We start from the raw sequence: 19,515 nt of genomic DNA, 5'->3' as shown, positions 1-19,515 counted from the left end.
TAAGAAAAAAAGAGGAAGTGTTCAGTACACAGAAACCAGACCAGAGTCCAATCTCTGAACTTTATGTAGCAATGGGAAATAGTATAATGTGCTGTGCTCTAAATGTTACAAACAATTTAACACTGTATATTATTCTCTGCTGACCAAATCAACCATAAATGCATTACTTACTGCATTTTACTAACACATACCTACATCTGTGTCCTTATGGTTTTTGATGAGTTCCCCGAGTTCAAAGTGTCCAGACATAACTGCCAACTGGAAAGCAAAACTTTATAATCTAATTCAAAATCAGGAATTTCTGTCTTAACTCATACAATTTTACCTGAAAAGGTGTGTGTCCATGCTTGTTTTTGGCATCCTTATTGGCTCCCCTGTACAGAAGAACACGCACACAGCTCTCCTACAAGCCCCACAGAAACAGAGACAGATTTTGCAGCATAAAAAATATGTAAAAAATTATGATTATTGCTGCTGGTTTATTATATAGCAGTTGTTTTTCATACTCGCCTTATTGTAGAGGGCTGAGATGTGAAGAGCTGTGTTCCCTGAGGCATTTTGAGAAGTGGTGTCTGCCCCATAAAACAGCAGATGCTCCAAGTGCTGGGCAAAGCCATTCTGACAAGCCTTCCACAACATCAAAACAATATGATTAGGGTTAGGTCACACAGGAAGCAAGAAGTGGCACGGAGGAGATTATAATGCCATTCGTCAAAATTGCAAATGTGTTAAATAAATAAACATATGCACTGTTATTGTATTCTAACCACAAAGGAATTGATGTGAGCTACACTCACGACAACAAACAATATCCTTTCCTTCATTTTATCTGACCAGTACATGCAGGATTCTGGATTGTGGAAAGCTTGAGATGAACTGTTGTACTGTTAACATAAATCAGTATTTGGATGACAAAATAATATACAAAAGGAACTCTGATTATTGTTATGATAGGGTCTTTGTTGTAACTAAATGTAATTCCTAAACATTAAACTTACTGTCTTGTACTGTAGTACAGCTTGACGCAATATTGCAATATTGTTATTTATTGTTGTCACTTATATATCAGTTGTGACTTTTGCATGATTACACTAATTACAAAATAAGTTATAAAACACTGAAATCTCATCTGTGCCAGTTTTCATGTCACTGTGAATGTACCACTTGATAACACTATAAATCTTGAATACATATTTGAATGCATAATGTCATAAAAGACTGCACAAATCACTGTAGCACATAACATTAGGCCCACAAAGTCAGAGTGAGGGTCAGACTTGGTTTCTCTGCACCATGGTGAAACACTTTGAAAACAAAAACAACATAAACTTGCGAGGTTTCCTTCATATTTTGCTGCAGGGATGGAAATATCACAAGACATGAACTAAGTAAAGATACAGACACACAGCGCGCAGTCACACCAAAATAAAACTCCATGACAACCACCGGCTCACGGCTTAATCATCATGTACGCACTGTTGGGGAGGCAATGCAACCACAAAGAAACTCTATATGTGGTTAAAATGTGTCTCAACTATTCTGAACTATTTAATATTAGGCAGGAATATGGGAATGGAGGGATGAAGGGTACCTTATGTATTTCTTCCATTCCAAACTCCTCTTCATCCCTGTGCTATGGAGAGAGAGAATGGTTGAGTGAAAGGGTGAGAGTTCCAGTGGCTAAATCTCTGTTCTGTAATGTAGTGAGCTATAGTGCCAGACAGAGATAAGAGTTGGGAATTGAGGTGCCTTGCTCAAAAACATACACAGTTGGGCAGATGAATGAAAAATGAGACAGGAAAAATGATGGATTCTTTTGACGAGAAGTTGCAGAGTTTGTTGGTACCTGGTGCGTTTCGTCCCATCCATTCTCATCTCTTGTGCCCAGTTTTGCCCTGTAGTAGAGTAGGGTCTCGCAGCAAGAGGTGTCTCCCCCTGTCAGAACAGTATGGTACAGCGGGGTCAGGCCACAGCGGTCCTTGTAGTCCGGAGAGGCGCCCAGAGACAGGAGAGCCTACAAATAATTCATGCACAAAGTTTCATTAATGGAACCAAAACCAAGATTTTGCTATATTGTATTGTAGTCTGAATTCATGTTACTGCTTACCAGGAGTCCAGTGTGATTGTGAGCTCTGACCGCCTTATGCACCGGAGTCAGCCCATCTCTGGTTCTAAAGTCTAGATGTGCTCCCCCGTGCAGCAGCACCCTCACCCCCTCTACAGACAGACCAGTCTGCATGGCCACGGAAAGGGGCGTCTCTACAATTAATGACAAAGGTTATTATGGCATTATCCAGGCTCATATATGCCTTTACACCAAAAGACCAAAAGACTCAACTTCCAAACCTATTGTGTGTAAAGCTTAAATATACGGCTCATGACCTTACCTCCGCTGTCAGGATCATGGAAATTTGGGTCAAGCCCTTTTTCAAGGACTTTAGCTAGTTTCTCCACTGCTCCAGTTTGAATGTAATCAAGAAATTTCTTGAGACTTGCCTAATAGAAAAAGGAGCAAGATGAAATTATTTAATTTGTTTTCCCGACAATTCAGTGGAATTCATTGAAGAAGAGATACCTTTGTGGAGAGCTTGGCGAGAGCTTTTTCATCCAGATTGGTCTGTTTGTACACTCTGGTTTTGTACCGAAACTGAGAAAGGAAAACAATGGAAAATGAATGTGAGTCTCATCAGACCTGCGTACAGCTGAATACTATGACTTTCAATCTGCTTTAATGCCTCTACTAAGGAAATAAACCCCATTATTTTTAAACTGTAACAGCACAGCAATAATTTGAAATGAAATTGAAAATGTTTTTTTAAAAGTATGTAATCCTGGCTTGCACAAACAATTCCCCCCAGCACATAGAGTGTCTGCATCGTGGCTAAAGGGATGATTATTCAGAAAAGTAAAGTCTTTGAGTGTTTGCACAGATTTAGTCTCCCACTCATTATCACTGGAACAGCTCCACCACTTTGTTCTCTCAGTTATTAAGCCACACTTTCTCTGCTTTGGGGAAAAGCTTGATTTAAAATTTTTATATTTACACAATTAAAGTTCTAGCATCAAATCTCTACCTACTGGATGAATTTATGTCAAAGGTCTAATATTTCTTAGTTATGTAAAAATAAAAATATAAAAATAGATATTTTTTGTAGTTACAGTGCTTAGTTGTTAGTTGTAATGGCAGAGTTCATTGCATTTGTATACATAAGTTGCAAATTGTTTGCATCATGTCTGTTTTTGTATCATAGGCATATTAATACTAATATTAATATTGTAACTGTTCATTTCTTGTATCTAAACATATTGTTTAGATACAAGATACAATTGTTATAAACATGTTCATTGTTATAATATCTCAACCACTATTACAAAACAAAGAGTATTCAATAGCAGGCTTACATTATACAGAATAATTGGAGTATAAATGGGTGTAGGGGGTTAATACACTTCAGCTGTGGCTATTTAGTGTCAACAGGACAAATATGACTTCACATATAGTGTGTAAAGACTATAGGAGATTGTGGGGTTTTGGCAGACACTCCAGAAAATGCCAAATGAAACCTGATGCAATGTTATAAATACATTTGATGTGAGACAGATGTGGCTTCATGGTTGCTACACTTTACAAGGCCTCTTCATGGAGAGGCATATCCTCCACTGGAGCAGAGTCAAGAATGTAAACTATCTGGTCCACAGCCAGGATCTCAATGGGGTCCTCTTTCTGCCCCACCCTCTAACATGAACTTCCACAGTTCATCCACCAGAGGACACTGTCACACAACTCTACCAGAGAATCAGCACCAACTCTTCCTCCCGACTTGCTTCTGAACTAGGTTAGCTCTATATTATTTTAAAGCGGTAGTACATTGGAAGCATTTATTCGGATAATATATAGATAATATCTGACAAAGCTTAGTCAACAAACATATACCAACTTTGGCATCTTAGTACCACATATCTACAATACATCTTTCTCCATAACATTTTTATTAACTATGGTACCACAATAGTTTTAGTACCAATTTAAATAAACTAGTCCCAAATAGAACTTTGCCTGGTCTAACTATGACTAAATCAGATATTAACTAGATTATAACCAGGTTTAAATTTGAACTACCAGGACTATATTAGGACTAATCTTCCCTATCAATTTGAGAATATCACCTGATGAATCCCACACTGACAAGCACACTTTAACCAGTACCAACCATTGATTGAACTTGTGAATATGTAAACTACGGCATCATACCTCAAGGTAGGGCACCCCCTTCTCGAAGGTCTGGGCATAGTGGCTCAGGGGCCGCTCCTCCTCCAAAAAGCGTGCGTCCCGCCCCTCTCCGGCTGGCTGAAACAGGCCATAGTTGTAGACGTCCCACAGAGACTCACTGAGGGAGCAGATGATCTGCTGTTTGGCGTTCCACACAGTGCAGTCCTGGTCAAACTGGAGACACCTCTAACATCACAGACATAAGATCATGTTAACGTATAGTAGTGGTCATCAACACCAACTAGGCACACTATATTCGTTCTTTTTGAAAATTTTGTTGTTTTTTTTTAACCCAAACATGAATCATGTCTTGGGTAAAATGACAGAAATTAGCACAATTATGAATAGAGTTGCTTCTCCTTTGAAAAAAGTCAGATGTAAAACTCTTAGGATTGTTACCAACATCATATTATAAATAATGCCCAGTTCACTTCAGATTAATTGTGGCGTGAACATGATTAGTTTCAATTATCACTTTGGAGTTTGCATAGTGAGTCTATTTTTGAATATCAATCAATCAAACTTTATTTGTATAACACTTTTCATACATTTGAAATGTAGCACAAAGTGCTCTATTTTTGAATAGTAAGTCTATTAACAAAAACTTAAGCTTTAGTGTTTAATTTATGCCTATATAGCGGTGAGTGCATGAGGACAAAATGCTGAGCAGAATATAAATGCACTATCTGTAAATAATTAATCACATGACACTTTCGTCAAGATGAAATTACTTGAGTTGTTGAGATCGTGAGCTTTCCTCACAGTTCACACTCAAGCTGTGGGAAGCAGAACTACAATGTGTATGCTAGGATAAATATTTCCCTTTGCTGATTTTCTTTGATGTCTTTATGAATAATGCCCTTATTTCCTTTCCAGCTATACAATAGACATAATATCATTTCACAATAATTTGTCCATACTGTACATAAAGACAGTCATTTTTTGTTATTTTCTTTGTAAAATGTAATGTTACAGGGCAAAAGCTCTGAATGAAATTTTCATATTTCCAGAGCTATTGTTCTGTTTCAGCAACCTGTGAGTAAAATTGCAGAGCTCAGCACACTACTGTACCCCCTGTGCACCCCACCCCTCTCTCCACTACCTCCCTATAGGATGCACTATTTGATTGTGTAGCCGACTGTATTGGCATGGCAACCAGTTCATTAGAGGAGGCAGGCAGCCGTTGCCGTAGTGATGTCTTAGTGGTCCCTGGGAGGTACACCACATGATCAGGGCGTACTTGTGTTGTAAGGCTTTCTAATGCACAACTAACCCAGTAGTAGATATATATAGACCTTATATGGTTGACTGTACTGTGTACTTCATTATATCTGGATTTACAGAGGCGCATGTCCACTCATTTACATTGCACTACAGGCTTTTGCAGATGCATACATCCTGCTTTTTGCTTATTCATCCCATCCCTAAACCCGCACCCCTCTCACTTTAACCTCCTTATGTCTCAAATTATTCCTCTGCAGTGTTCAGAGCAGAAAATGATGTATACAGGAGTACAATTTCTTGCACATATTTCCTTCCTTCTTCGCGCCTGTCCCCGAACTCATTAAAAAGCTATTAGATAATTAGCAATTACTGTTATATTGAGGGCAGATTAGCTGACATGTAGAACAGTTGGCATGTTCAGGGAGTTGTAAATGGGGAAAACTATGGAGGAGGGCTTACACTAGGGGACACATTCACACCTGGATATACAAAGACCTCAGGTCTGAAGGAGGCCGGGGACAGACACTCCCACTTCAGCAAACAGTGTGAATTGGTTTTGTAAACTAGCAATACTCACATGACCCACAGCTCAATATTGGAGTGTTACCAAAGTCTGTTTGCACCCAACACTAGTCAAACTATATTTTTATCCTCACCTCAATTTTAGAAAGATTACATCTTATAGGATGACTGCTGGGGCTTGTAGTAGTCCCTTAAGTAGTAAGTGAAAGCAGAAAGAGCAATTTTCAGTTTTTGCTTGAATACTAAGTGGTTGTTAAGTAGTTAAAATAGGGGCAAGAGTTTGGTTTAGCCTGAGGTGTAATAACCCATATAAACATTTTAGTAAATATGTATTATTTAATATAGTAGATGTTAAAAATTTCAAATATAAAAAAACTTGAAACTGTATAAACAGAGGGACTTTACTAAAAGTCTAACATTGTTATGAGGCTTCATTTCTAGGGTAAGGTTTTGAATTATAAATCTCTGAGATTAAGACAAGCTTTAATTTTGTGTGTGTCTGTATGGCAACATGCACCTACTGTTTGTTTGATGTCTGGGATGCCGATCCGAAACACCATCATGGTGGGGTAGGACTCTTCCATGGGGGCCACTGAGGTCATGCTGCGTTCCATTAGGGCCCTTCTCTTCTGCACAGCATTTAGCCCAGAGTGGTGTTGGTTGAAAACATTTGGTAGATGCTTATTGGTTGGCAGATGAGGGAACTGACTGGATGTGTAACCTCGGTTTCCCTGGTTACCAGGCCTCTGTGCTCGGTCAGCTCTCTGTCTACCAACCACTATGGCGGCCGGTTTGGTCACCTCTCCACCTTTAAGGTCCCAAGACCTTCCTCTCAGCATATCCCTGTCGTCCTTCAGCCCTCCGTTCTCCGGGTCACAGCCACCTTCCTCGCTCTTCTCTCCAGCCAGCTCCTCTTCCTCCTCCTCATCCTCCCCATCTTTGCCATCCTGACTGGGATAAAAGGGCTTGTTATTTCCCAGCATCCCTTGCTGTGCAGGGGTCACTGCAGAGAGGGCTGAGTGACATAGTTGTCATGAGGACAAAACATGGCTATCCCATGACAGGGTCCATCCAGAGACATACGCTGTGGAAACAAGCAGAAAGGAGTAAACTTAAGCCATTGATTTTACCTTGTCATCCTCAGGGTCATCTACTACAGACATGTTCCATAATGAGACAGAAGCCAGCGGCAAAGCTAAACGTCCGTGTGTAAATGAGAGCTGGTCCGCATTCCCATTTAGCCACTGGGAAAGCATCAGGGAATAGCAGGCTGATGGAATACAGGCTAAATATACTCTCTGTGAATTTGCATCACGTTTTTGAGGAGGAGAGTGAAACGACAGGCCATTTTCACGCAAGGTCAAGATCACTGCTCTTTTATAGGGCAGCTGTCTGAGGCAAGACCCAAGGCTAAAGAGCGTACTGTGAACTTCTCGTCAAGCATTACTTGTCAAAACTGCTTCAGCACAATTATTCCAGACAATAGCTATTGGAAGTCCTCAGAGAACTTACATGGACTGGATACAAAGTTATTTTTAGAGTGACTGGGGCAGTACAGCTGGCCAAGCCTGAGTGTACAACTGAATTTGATACCTGTTTTGTATACTGTATTCTCACCTTAAAAAACATTGTCCACAAAAAATTAAATATATAAATTCAGTTTTTGCAAAGGTAGCCAGTGAGATAGATATGGTTAATGCCATACTGTGGAACATTTAAATTAAAGCAGGTTGTGGAATGGACTCCCCACCAGAAAAGTTAAATAGTGCATTTTGCAATTTTGCAATTTTGCAATGACAGTAACAGGAAGATTCAACACAGGGAAGCATGACCAACCACCTCTAGATGGATTTTAATTGCAGAGTTCATCTTGGGGAAACTGGGGGCCTCCATATGTTCTGTCCCGGTTATTTTATGGTGAAGTCTGTCTTGAGGGCTGTGCCATAATGCTGTTCTGGACAAGTGCCAATAGATACTACAGTGCTGGTATATAATATGACTCAGGAAATCTCCAGAGTCTTGTGAGCATCTTGAATACTACATGAGATGTACTGTGGAGTTCATAGATAAACAAAGTCACAAACAAAGTAAATATAGCATAAAACACGGAGACAACTAAAATGGGGTACTGAATATGTCTTAATATTCTGGAGACTAAGAAGACGTATTAAATTTTATAAAAAATACTGTGGCCCTGAAAGTTCTCTGCATATGTTTTACATGTATTATGATGAACAAATCTGTCACTTCTACAACAGTGAAAACTGATTAAATGTCACATGTATTAAAAAAGTATTGTCTACTTACTTTTTTGGTGAAATTAAGCGGCACCCAAGGACTGTACAAGTTAAAAACAATGAAAATGGCATTTATCTTAAGCAAATGGTTGCGTTGTTAGTATTTATACATTATATTTATCTTTGAGATTTCTCTAAAAGGTCATTTGCCCTTTACCTTGCGTTTGTTTGTTGTTGACTGTAATGCATTTCGAGCTCACCTACTAATACCTGCAAAGAATTATACAATGATAAAACGATAATTGTTTTAACTGTTATGGGTGTACATGAAGCTCACCTAGAAGTACATAGCCAGCTTGAAGAGAAATATAAAAGATTTAACAATTGAAAAACACTTTATCCTAAGGGGAGCTTATTATATTGCATTTGCTGACAGAGCACATGAGTCATTCCTGACATAGCTCATTCTTCTGTGTTCAAAAGTGAGCCACATATTTTTTCTGCTGTCATTTGAATAAGCGCAAAAGTGGCATACACACTAAGGGACTGATTTGGACTTGAACCTGCAGTGCTGGCCTGGTTGTATACATCTCAAACTGCTTCTTGTCCAGTTGGCTATTATTGTCTCGTGTGTCAACAAAACTAGATCAACTACTCATGGGAGCAGATGCACACAGATCAAATCACAGATATTACAAGGCTACGATTGATTTGCTGTGTGGAGCGAATGGTTGCAGCACACTTTCCTTTCCTTGTTTTTCATGTTGCACTGCACAAATGGATGTATGCTTTTGGGTCGTTTCTAAACTTGTGCCTTGTTCAATTTCCCATGATGCTTTGAAAGTGACAGGTAGTCTAAGAAAATAATATAACTACCTACTGAATTAAGACAAGAAAAATGGCAAGAGGGTTAAACTTTACTGTACACTGTACACTTTACTGCTCAGTGTGTTGACGTATTAAAGATAGAGCTGTCTTATTATGAAGTGGCAAAAGGCTGCATGCACGACACTCAAATGCTCTGGGAAACTACTGTTATGATCCTTCTCTGAGTGGGAATAGGGCTAGGGAGTGATTTATTAACAAAGCCTCATCAAATATTGAACAACATTGAATCTGCACTGGGCAAGATAAGGGAGTGGTGGGACAGGCTGAGAGGAGACAGGAGGCAACTAATTGGGATGTAAAAAGCAAAAAGGCGAATGCACCAGAGAGGACGCAGTTGTAGTTTGCATATAACCGAGTAATCAGATTGAGAGTGAAGAAAAGCGCGGCTGAGGCAGAAGATCTAAGACAAAATCAACAGTAAGATGGGAGAAAAAACAAAAACATTGCAGTAACGAAGGTGTATTTTAATGTGCTGCCCTTCCAGTATCTCCTTTCTTAAAGACACATTGTCAGGGCTCTCCTTGGCTTTTCCTTCTACTTTATGTCACTCAACATCTACTCCTGCGGTCCATCATGACAGCCGCGAGCACATCTTTGTCAGTGTTTTTCTACTCTCTCAACACAGCAATGACCGTATCTCTTTATCAAGTCAAGACAGCAACTTTAGGGGAAATACAGCGGGTACTTTCAATCCCCACATGCCAATTATATGGAACCGACATCGCCATCTTCTGATTGTTTCAAATACAATGTTTAGTCTGTGTCTCTACCCAGGGAAGCTATAGGTTAACTTATTGAACAGTTTTTCATATTGTAGTAATAGTAGTAGTATGTCCTCTTTTCTTTTGTTTTTTAATTAACAAATCATGAAAGTTAATTAAAATTCAAATGGCAACCTATTGGGATATTGGCTAAAAGTGAAGTAACATTTCAAATTCTCAAAGTAAATTTGTCAAAACTGGGATTTGGAGTACCTTATTGTGTGACAATGATTCACCATTTGATTTCACTTGTCAGGTAGTATCAAGTATATATAGTATGTAGATGTGTGTGTGTGGTCTTTAAAATGCTCTAACAACATTGCCAAAACTCAAAACTATAACTGATTTAATAATTATCTTTTTACCATTATCTTTTTGAATAAACCCCCTTGGTTACCACAAATCCAGATCAGTGTCAGCAGACCAGAGTAAAAGCGTATTTGAGGAACGGGGGACTGATTAATCATGATAATGAGGAAGTGGATGGACACCTGAGGAGCAGTGATGGATGCTGCTGCTAGGACTTGCTCTGATTGGTCCTATTTCTATTCATCTTATTCTTTCCTGACTTTTAACCACATTGTATCCCTCCTCACATTTTGGATGCTTTATTGCCTTTTATAAATAAAACATGACTCATGGTTTGAGTTTGCTGCTGTGCAAATTGTTACTAATTAAAACTGTGTTGTGGTTTGAGAGTCAACAATCTTTAGAAAATTACATATTTTTGGACAGATGCCAGCACACTGAGAGCCTTACAATTTGCCCTATGTTAAACTCCTTTTCCTTTTTGTCACTCTCACTCACTCGTGCACTCTTCTTTCTATGTAGGACAGAGCATGTGTATAGATATATTTTCAGTGTATTGGTCCCCGGAAAGTAGAATTGGAGACCATCCAAGGAACAGATTGTCCCACTTTTACATCCTGCAAAAGTGGAGCGGCCAAGTCCTGTCCTCTATCCTTCTCCATCACTGGGTCTTCACTCTGTAGCCTATTTAACACCAGTCATGACAGGTACCACCACACCAGTCACTAAACTGTGGAGAGGCCTGGGCTGGTTCACATGAATGATGCAGGACAACAGCCTGAGGAAGTGCGAGAAAGCTGCTCTGAGGTCAAACTGGGAAAGTATGCAATGTGCGACTAAGAAATATAAAATGATATATACGAGGAGAAACATATGCTACTCTATAGGTAAGGTGGCAAAGCGTGTAGATGTGTATATATATTTTTCTTCATTTTGACATAATAATAAAAAACTCAGGACCACTACCAAGGCCTTAGCTCTATCTTGCTAAAGTAAATACAATTCAAAAATGGACTCTTTGAGGAAAGGTGTCTCACAAAAAACACTAAACACTAATCACTTTACTGTCCTCTTGAGGTTGGTCTTTGGTCAGTCAGTTTCTTGAAAATATGAAGACAGTGACAAACATCCACACCAAAAGTAGCGCAGCAAGGCTCGGGTTGGTACTTTTGTCACTAACGTAACAAATTGGATAAAATCAGCCGGAACTAGCCTGTGTAATTGACAATCATGGAGCTGAGCCTTGCTTCATTTTACCACAGATAACAATACCACTCTCCAGATATTTCTCAGTGGGATATGAGACCAGTCCTCCACACAAATGCAAGCTTTTGTAATCATTTTCACATCGGATGCTAATCAAATCCACGCTCTAACCAAAGAGCAGATAACCCAGCTAATCAGTAATAAAGTGGATGATTAAGATAATTAGTCCTGGCTTTGTAATTTTTTCAACAAATACCCCTTTGATGTGCCATCCATCTTTCTCCTCTTCATCGATTACATGGGCTTTTCAACAGTAGTACAAAGGCGACTTCTAAAGCTAAGAGCCGGACCAGCTAGTGTGGATCAAAGTGTGCTGTGTTCCCCTCTGTATGGGGATAGAACTGGGTCAGGTGGAGTGTGCGCTTTGGGCCTCTTTCGGGCTAAACTTGGCTACATGGGGATGGGGAGATCTCAATGCAGGGTGAATTTAGGAGATGCATACTCCCTGTATCCTGAGTGTAAACAGCTTAGTACAGTGGAGGATGATGCAAAACAAAAATCTCCTAACATTAATTGCCAAACATGTGAGCATATTTTAAGTTTTCATGACCCAATAACCACACCAAATATAAGTCAGTGTTAAAATAAGACATCACATGTGCGCTCTACTTCCACTCCATTTGACTTTAGCTTCTTCCTATAATGAAAGACTATAAAACAAACAGTGATGCAAGCTGCCTCATTTCACAAACAACAAGCAAGCAGCAGACACACAATCAACAGACTGGAAAAAATAAATGTTGAAAATCTCTGTTAACTTTCTTCAAGGGTAAAGTTTCTCTATTCTGGCCCCTCGCTGAGCCCTTGGCCGAAACATACTCAAACAGTGTTAGAAGCAGGCCAAAAATGAGCCAGGCACACAGAGGCTAGCCAGGCATATGCTTAATGAAGCTAAAAAAAGCCACAAATAGACCATCTAGTCATTGACACATCCACTTACCTTCAATGTCATCTCATTTTAAAGGTAACTCTGGGAGACAAAAGTCAACATGGGTCTGATATGGGCCTTTAGACATGGCCGACAAAGAGGGGAGCACGTTCTACGCTGTCGGACTTCATTACACACTAACCACCACATTATAACTGAATCTAATGAAATCTATCAGTTGAGCTGCAGCTACGAGGTACATTGTAGAAAGTCACAAGTGCCAGTTCTTGTTAAAATGGTACAAAGTGTCCGGACATGTAATAGAGTTTAAGCTAATTTAATGATAGGTGATAGAAGTTTTATGAAAATGTTCCTTTCACTGTCCTGTATAGCTAAAGGACAAACTATCAGCATATATCTATAGCATAAATTTGTTTAACTCTTGGCAAATGTTGCTGACTGGACCTGTAAGCCTAACTAATTAATTTCAGAGATAAACAATGATATACTATACTACTATAATGAGAGAAACAATTGAAAAAAACATGTTGTAGAAAAAATTCAATAGTCAAGTGAATTCACGTGGGGTACTCAAATGCATATGCTAGCCTAAAGGTTTAGGGCCTAATTCTGAATTTTTATTTTACTTTATTTGAGCTCTCATAACTGATCTGAATGTTGTTGTAGACTACCTCCCTCCAAAGTTAGTCTCCTCTTCTGAATACTAAAGTACTTCAAGTAACATAAAGGTGATATTACATGATTTTCATAAATGTGGGAAGTGTTGCAGCTCACCGACTTCTGTTTCCTCACTGATTACGGCACTCCTCTAGATCTTTACCCTGGAGACTAGTCCCTGTATGTAATAATGGAAATCCTGCAGAGTCAGAGGAAACTGCTTTTCCAGCTTGATCTTAATGAGCACCGCAATGGTCCTCTGCAAATACATCTATTATCCATTCATTAAAATCACAGTGGTTGATGTTTGTGTTTGAACATGGAATCGCACCTTGAGCTTATTTGTAACTGCCCTTGACTAATGACTAGTGAGGTGTTCATGCGCTTGAATGTGCTTCTCATGCAGCTGTAACCTACTTCTCCTGTCCCCTGAGACTGACTTGAGGAACATTTTGTTGTGGTATACTGCATTCACGCTTTACACTTTGCAGCTAACAAAAGCCTTGTAGTTGTGATCTTGACTCTCACTGGGGCTATTCTTGTGTTCCGTGTCTGTTTTTGTCCTCCATTCGCTCCACACCAAACCCAGGGGAATAACTGGACCAAAGAGCTTTGTCACATCTGCCACAGAGGCCCATCCTCTTATCGACTTATTCCTCCTGCAGAGAAGGTAGAGGACAGGGCAGTACTGGACTCATGCGGGAAACAATGGGAGGAAGTAACCAGTAATTGTAGAAATGTTGTGCTGAGCGTTGCCGTGTTAGTAATAAATATATTATGTATACTGTTTTTGCCAGTCCCAAACCTGAATAAAAAGGCAGGATGTCAGGAAGGGTAATTTAGTAAAAAAAATCGATGCCAAATCTATGTGTAATTTAATCCACATAGAAGGCAGATAAATGCAAAGAAAGTAAAGTGTCCTAAACACAAAAGTGTCCTAAAAAAAGAAAACAAAACAATCGGGACAACATTGGGGACAAGTGTGAACGCACCATTAGGTCCAAATCTGAAATAAATCTTGTCTAGACTAGATTAAGACATGATCTAAATCTGTACTGAAACAAAACTACCAAGGCTCTACTGAGAAACCTAATGGAGTTCTTTTTTGATAATTACTTAGGGGGATATTACATTAGTTCTTGCACTATACAAAGTGCTGCAAACTTGCTATTACTTTAAATTGCAATATTTTTAGTGCATATCCCTCAAAATTACACAATTATATTTACACCTACCTATTATATATCACTTTTGTTTCATAAAAATCAATAGTTCTATGTGTACAGACCATTAATCTTAACTGCTCTAACTGGCCACTTTGTTTATTTTTCTTCCAAATGAATTCCCCTGGGTTCAGTTTCGCCAATAGAGAAATATGCTTTTAGGAGGTGGAATTGCTTGCACAGTGCGGGGGCCAAGTCTTTTGAGGCCAAGCGAAGTCAATTATGTCGAACGAGGAACTCAGCGGTGGTGTGGAACTCAAGCGGTGCTAATGCTTAAAACTGTAACTGTTTGAAGAAGCCAGGTGAGAGGCCCGAAAGAGATTTCACCTTTCTAAAAAGCGGGCGTCAGGTAGCGCTTCTGACTCCGCTGCAGAGGAAGAGTGTGAAGAGTGGGTGTCAGTACACTTGATTTTTGCTCACCTTTTCACTTTACAGCACCTTTTGAATGTTACGCCTATCAGGTGTTTGAGATATTGCATTAACATTTTAGTTTAACATGCCTATTTTAAGTCATAGGTGCTTTATGACAGACTTCATTTGTGTAACTTGAATCCTAGTACTGTAACTGATGTAGGCTTAAATACTTAAATATATATTCAGAATACCTATTTTGAGCAACTATACCAGAATCCTACAGTTACTTTTTCATTTGGTGGTATTCAGAATATAGTCAAATCAAAGGAATATATGGCAATACTTGATCGCAAAATGTATCTTTCAGACTGCACAGTGGGCTATTAATAAGAAGGAAAGATCTGTATGCAATGTTTTCCTTCTGTAATTGTAATTAATAAAATGTATTGTAAGTGGTTCAATAAACATAAAGCTTTTCTAATCCTATCTCTTGTTTTTACACTCTAACATACTGCAACTTAAAGTAAAAGTATTCACAAAGTTTTAAGAATTCAGTACTCTACTTGGAAATCAGTATTCTAAATTTATCCCTCCATTCACATAGAAAATAATTAGCGTGGACTAAAAGGTCAAAGGTCAATAAACCAATGCTGGACACTGGACACTGGACACAGGAGAAATTGTCTGTGTTCTCTATTTTATTTGATATCTTGAAAAGACTTACTTTCTAAAGATTGGTCTCAAAGCCATTGACCATTATACTAGAATAGAATACCATGAAAAGACTCAAAAGAACTACCATGGTTCAGTCCCAATTTTCATTCTCTGTTCTAATGTGAAATTAAATTAAAAGCTATTTGTTAGGGTCCTGTCTTTACACTTTTGCACTACTTGGGCCAAAGAAAGACTTTATATATCGAAACTATCATATTTTTGTGGTGCCTCTTTTCTGTTAGTTATGTCTGAGTTGTTGCATTTTGTAGCCAAACATAAGAGTTATCTTTCTTGGCTGTATATAAAATTGGTTATCCCCAGGAACTATAAAGATCCTCAAATCAACTTTATCATTATTTAATCAACAATATTCTATTTAGTATACAAAATGTTCATTTCAGTAGTATTCAGTGAGCCAAGCCGCCATTTTGCTTTCACCTGCCCTATACAACATCCCATTTTTTTTTTCTATTTAAGATTGGTAACATTATTAAAAAAAACATGTACAGGTAAAACACAAAATTGGCGACTATACATAAAATGATTGGATTAACTTTTTTCTTATGAGCACCTTCCAACTAACTCACTTATCAAATAACTTTTTTACTTCCCACTTCTCCACAGTGCCCAGAACAAACCCAAGCACAACCCCAAATGTCTTCTCCTTTCTCTTGAATATCATCTATATTTGTCTTTTGACTATCCAGCTTTAATTATGCAGAAAAAACAAATACAGTGTCTTCCGCTGTGTTTGCCCTTTTCCCAGAGCCCCTACAAGCTCTGGCCAATGAGCTGCAAAGGTGGTCTGTACTGATAGGAGTTTGTTTGCCTTTGAAGACTAGCTGTACCAAATGGCTTATTTTCTGTTCTACTTTGTTCCTCCACCCTCCCTTCAACATAAAAACCAGGATTTAAACCTTGTGATGTATAGACCCTCACTTTGGGCAACACCCCTAAAACACCTCTGAAAACCTCTATGACCTGATTCTTTCTTCATTTTACTTTTTTGTAATGGTAAATCCTTTTAAGTATTTCATTCGTTAGATAACGTATTCCAGTAACTTTTAATTGGCAACTTGACAACAATATAATATACAAAATAACCTAAAAAAAGTACATACCTTGTGGTTTACACTTCACGTCTTCATGCTCATCATTGTTTTTGTAGCCACCTCCTTAAAACAGGCACAAAAAGGCAGGATTAGAAAATGTTTTTACACTCCAGTTGCTGAAACATAGATAAAAAAGAATAATTGACACAAAAAATCTCATGCCTTCAAGTCTTCAGCAGAGCGTCTGTGATGGGAGCAGCCGGAGTGTGGAACTGCCTCTCTCACATAGATACACACACTTTCACCTACTTGAAGCCCCAGTGCAGTCTCTCCCTCTCTCTCTTTCTCTCCCTCTTTCCCTCCCTCTCTCTCCCTCTTCCTCCTCACTGCCTAGATTGATCTGCTCCACACTCCAGCGTCTCCTCCTCCTCACACCCAAGTACTCCTCTTCTCTCCCATTATTCCCAATTTTCTACATTAGTTTCCCATATTCAGTCTTTTAACACTGTGTCGTTAGTGCACTCACTCCATCATTTGCACTGCTGTACCCTCTCTTGTCTTGGAAGGGAAAGATTCAGGCCAGCGCACTGTCCTCTTTTACTTAATTATGCGAGCTTGGAAATGTATAAGACAATTAGTCACTAGGCAGCCAGGCGCCCTATATGCTGTATTTCTATGGTTGCTATTATAGTCATCATGCTATTATTCTAAATGTGAATTAAGTGAGAACTCTCAGTTATAGACAGTGAAGTACCCATAGTTAAAGGTGAGAGCTTTATCAGAAGGTGTAGATTCTTTAACTGGTATAACCTCCCAAGTTGTCCAATTAACTGAACATTTTAATTTGACTAAAAAGAACATTGGCTGAGGCATAATCGTAACATAACTGAGGATAATGACAAAATAGAACTATACTTTAGAAAGCAAAAGATTTGTATTTAAACGAACTGTATGTAGCTTGCCCTCTGACAGTTTTACAGCTACTACAATCACAACTGAAACTTAGATGCCATAATCTGCATATAGAAGACACATACAAGTTGTCCTCATTCTCAGTATATGGACACCATGAGAGTCCTTTTAGGTTTAAACCAACTGGATTTCAGCATTGAAACTGGCGATCAGAATGAGAGCTTCATGTGAGGCTCACTCTGCTTTCTGCTTGGATAAATGTCTTGAGAACCAAAACACCAAATTATAGCACAAACAATGTGGACATCATGTCCAATTTTTTTTGTAATTAAGACTAAATCAGCTTTAGAATTGTTATCAGTAAAACTACGTTTGATTTGGACATGTTTACCTCTTGGGATACAGACATTTATGTCACATACAGTTCCTTAAATTAATAGTCCAGAAATTACAAAAATAACAAGATAATTCTATCTAGAATTATATCACAAGGAGATCACACCAATCATTTCAAAGTGAATTTGCAGTCTGAACAACATCATGTAATATTTAATTCTTTTACTTACTTGGATGAACAGAAAGAGGAAATTAAGAAGGGAAATTATAATGTACCCATAACAGTGGAAAGATGCTGCATAAAGTCCTGTCTTTTTCAGTACAAGGGAGTGCAAACAAGTATTCAAGAGCTTCACAACTCTATCTACACAAACGTTAAGACAATACATTATTAGCTGACATGTAAGCATCTTTCCAAGCCATCAGAACAGTTCAAATAAAAACAATAATAAACCATAATTAAAAAGATTCATTCAGTTATCTGTCTTGGTTGGATGCAAATAGATTCGGATAGGCTACTTCTGTAATGTGGCATATATTTCTTGAATTCAGTTCTATTATTACAAGCTATATTTGTTTCATAAATGGGTATTTCGTTGTGTCAAATTGTATATATCTTTTGCACTTTCTCCCTGTCAGAGTTAGTTGAATTTTGACAATGAATAATAGCCGTGTTCTGAGTCTTTTCCACTCCATTGTACAAAGATTTTACAATGACAGTAAAGCTATTCAATTGTAATGTATTGTTTGTAGAAATCTGGGACTTCAGAAATGACAGAATGAGGAAAGATGGTGTTTTGCAACTCTTAATGTTCATGACTGATGTCAGTAATGAAATGTATTGTTAAAGAAGAGTCAGATAAAGCAGAATTTAGGATGACAGACAGTTTACAGCACAGTAAGATGGTGTGTGTTAGTTTCTGCTCTGCATCTCAAAAATATGTTGAACTGAATTTATAATTTAATCTTTTTGTTAGATTTTTATATCAAATGGCTTGTGTGATATCAGTTTGTATGATAATCTTATTGACAATAGACTCAGACTTAATCCTTATTGATCCACGAGAGAAATTACTTGGACACATTAGCCATCACGTAATTTATAATGACTTTAATACATTTGAGCTATTTTTTGCACAATGACAATATGTATTCACTTATAAATATTAATATTGATCCACTCCTCTGACTTCGCAATAGTGAAATGCCCCATACCCTGTCAGGATCATCCCTAAGGCTTCTCGACAGGTGAGACATGGTGTTTGTGACATATCAGTGACTGAGTGCATCATTATATACTGTACTATCCTGTGTGTCCCTCGAGTAAGAGCCTAGATGTGCTTGCGCTGTTCTGCCATTACAACACTTTATCTCACCCTCTCTGCCTCTAGAAATGTGAAATATATAGCAGGTAATAGGGTATATGGAAATGCTTTTATGTATCTGAAGTGTGAGAGTGCTTGAAAAGACATAAATGCGCATCTTAGTACAGTGACAGTGGGTGTTTGGTTAGATATTGCACCACCTAAGGACAGACCAAAAGCTCTTGTAAGTAATAGTGCATTTACAATTGTAGTACATGTACCAGACTGTTTCCCACTTCAAGCTCATAAGACCTTTCTCCATGAAATTAATGTACACCATTTTTCAGCAACATAAAAGATGGATCATAGGCATAAAAACAACAAGATGGTGGATAGATTTTTTGTGTAATGTGGAGGGCTGTATTGTGCTTGGAGGTAAGTCAGAAAAAAACAAGTCAGTAGCCTACTTGAAAAGAAGTAAAGAGACCAAGAGAAGTGTAATTACTGATTTGTTAAAGCAGGGTTGTTGAATGGTTCCATTACATGGATCAAAGTAAGATTAACATCAAATTTGCGAAAAACGTAGAGGGAAAGTAC

At 38.4% G+C, this 19,515-nt stretch overlaps 1 protein-coding gene across 1 annotated transcript in view; it reads right to left on the bottom strand.

Annotated features, from left to right (window-relative positions):
* The window catches only part of LOC110159688 (SH3 and multiple ankyrin repeat domains protein 1-like), a 36,890-nt gene extending 20,442 nt beyond the window's left edge, over positions 1 to 16,448 (bottom strand). Inside the window, exons 1-11 of the mRNA XM_055150573.1 lie at positions 16,436 to 16,448; positions 6,538 to 7,100; positions 4,253 to 4,456; positions 2,576 to 2,647; positions 2,388 to 2,496; positions 2,108 to 2,259; positions 1,847 to 2,014; positions 1,592 to 1,633; positions 511 to 627; positions 326 to 403; positions 192 to 258 (exon numbers count right to left, since the gene is read on the bottom strand). Of these exons, the coding sequence (XP_055006548.1) occupies positions 192 to 258; positions 326 to 403; positions 511 to 627; positions 1,592 to 1,633; positions 1,847 to 2,014; positions 2,108 to 2,259; positions 2,388 to 2,496; positions 2,576 to 2,647; positions 4,253 to 4,456; positions 6,538 to 6,999 (1,471 nt within the window). The 5' untranslated portion in view covers positions 7,000 to 7,100; positions 16,436 to 16,448. The remainder of the gene's footprint in view (positions 1 to 191; positions 259 to 325; positions 404 to 510; positions 628 to 1,591; positions 1,634 to 1,846; positions 2,015 to 2,107; positions 2,260 to 2,387; positions 2,497 to 2,575; positions 2,648 to 4,252; positions 4,457 to 6,537; positions 7,101 to 16,435) is intronic.
* Positions 16,449 to 19,515: the final 3,067 nt, after the last annotated feature.

The sequence above is a fragment of the Boleophthalmus pectinirostris genome, unplaced genomic scaffold, assembly GCF_026225935.1.
Source record: "Boleophthalmus pectinirostris isolate CB_2022bp ecotype Guang Dong unplaced genomic scaffold, ASM2622593v1 HiC_scaffold_14, whole genome shotgun sequence".
NCBI classification, from domain to species: domain Eukaryota; kingdom Metazoa; phylum Chordata; class Actinopteri; order Gobiiformes; family Gobiidae; genus Boleophthalmus; species Boleophthalmus pectinirostris.
Note: the sequence above shows the minus strand (reverse complement) of the source record. Positions and strands in the feature narration are given on the sequence as shown.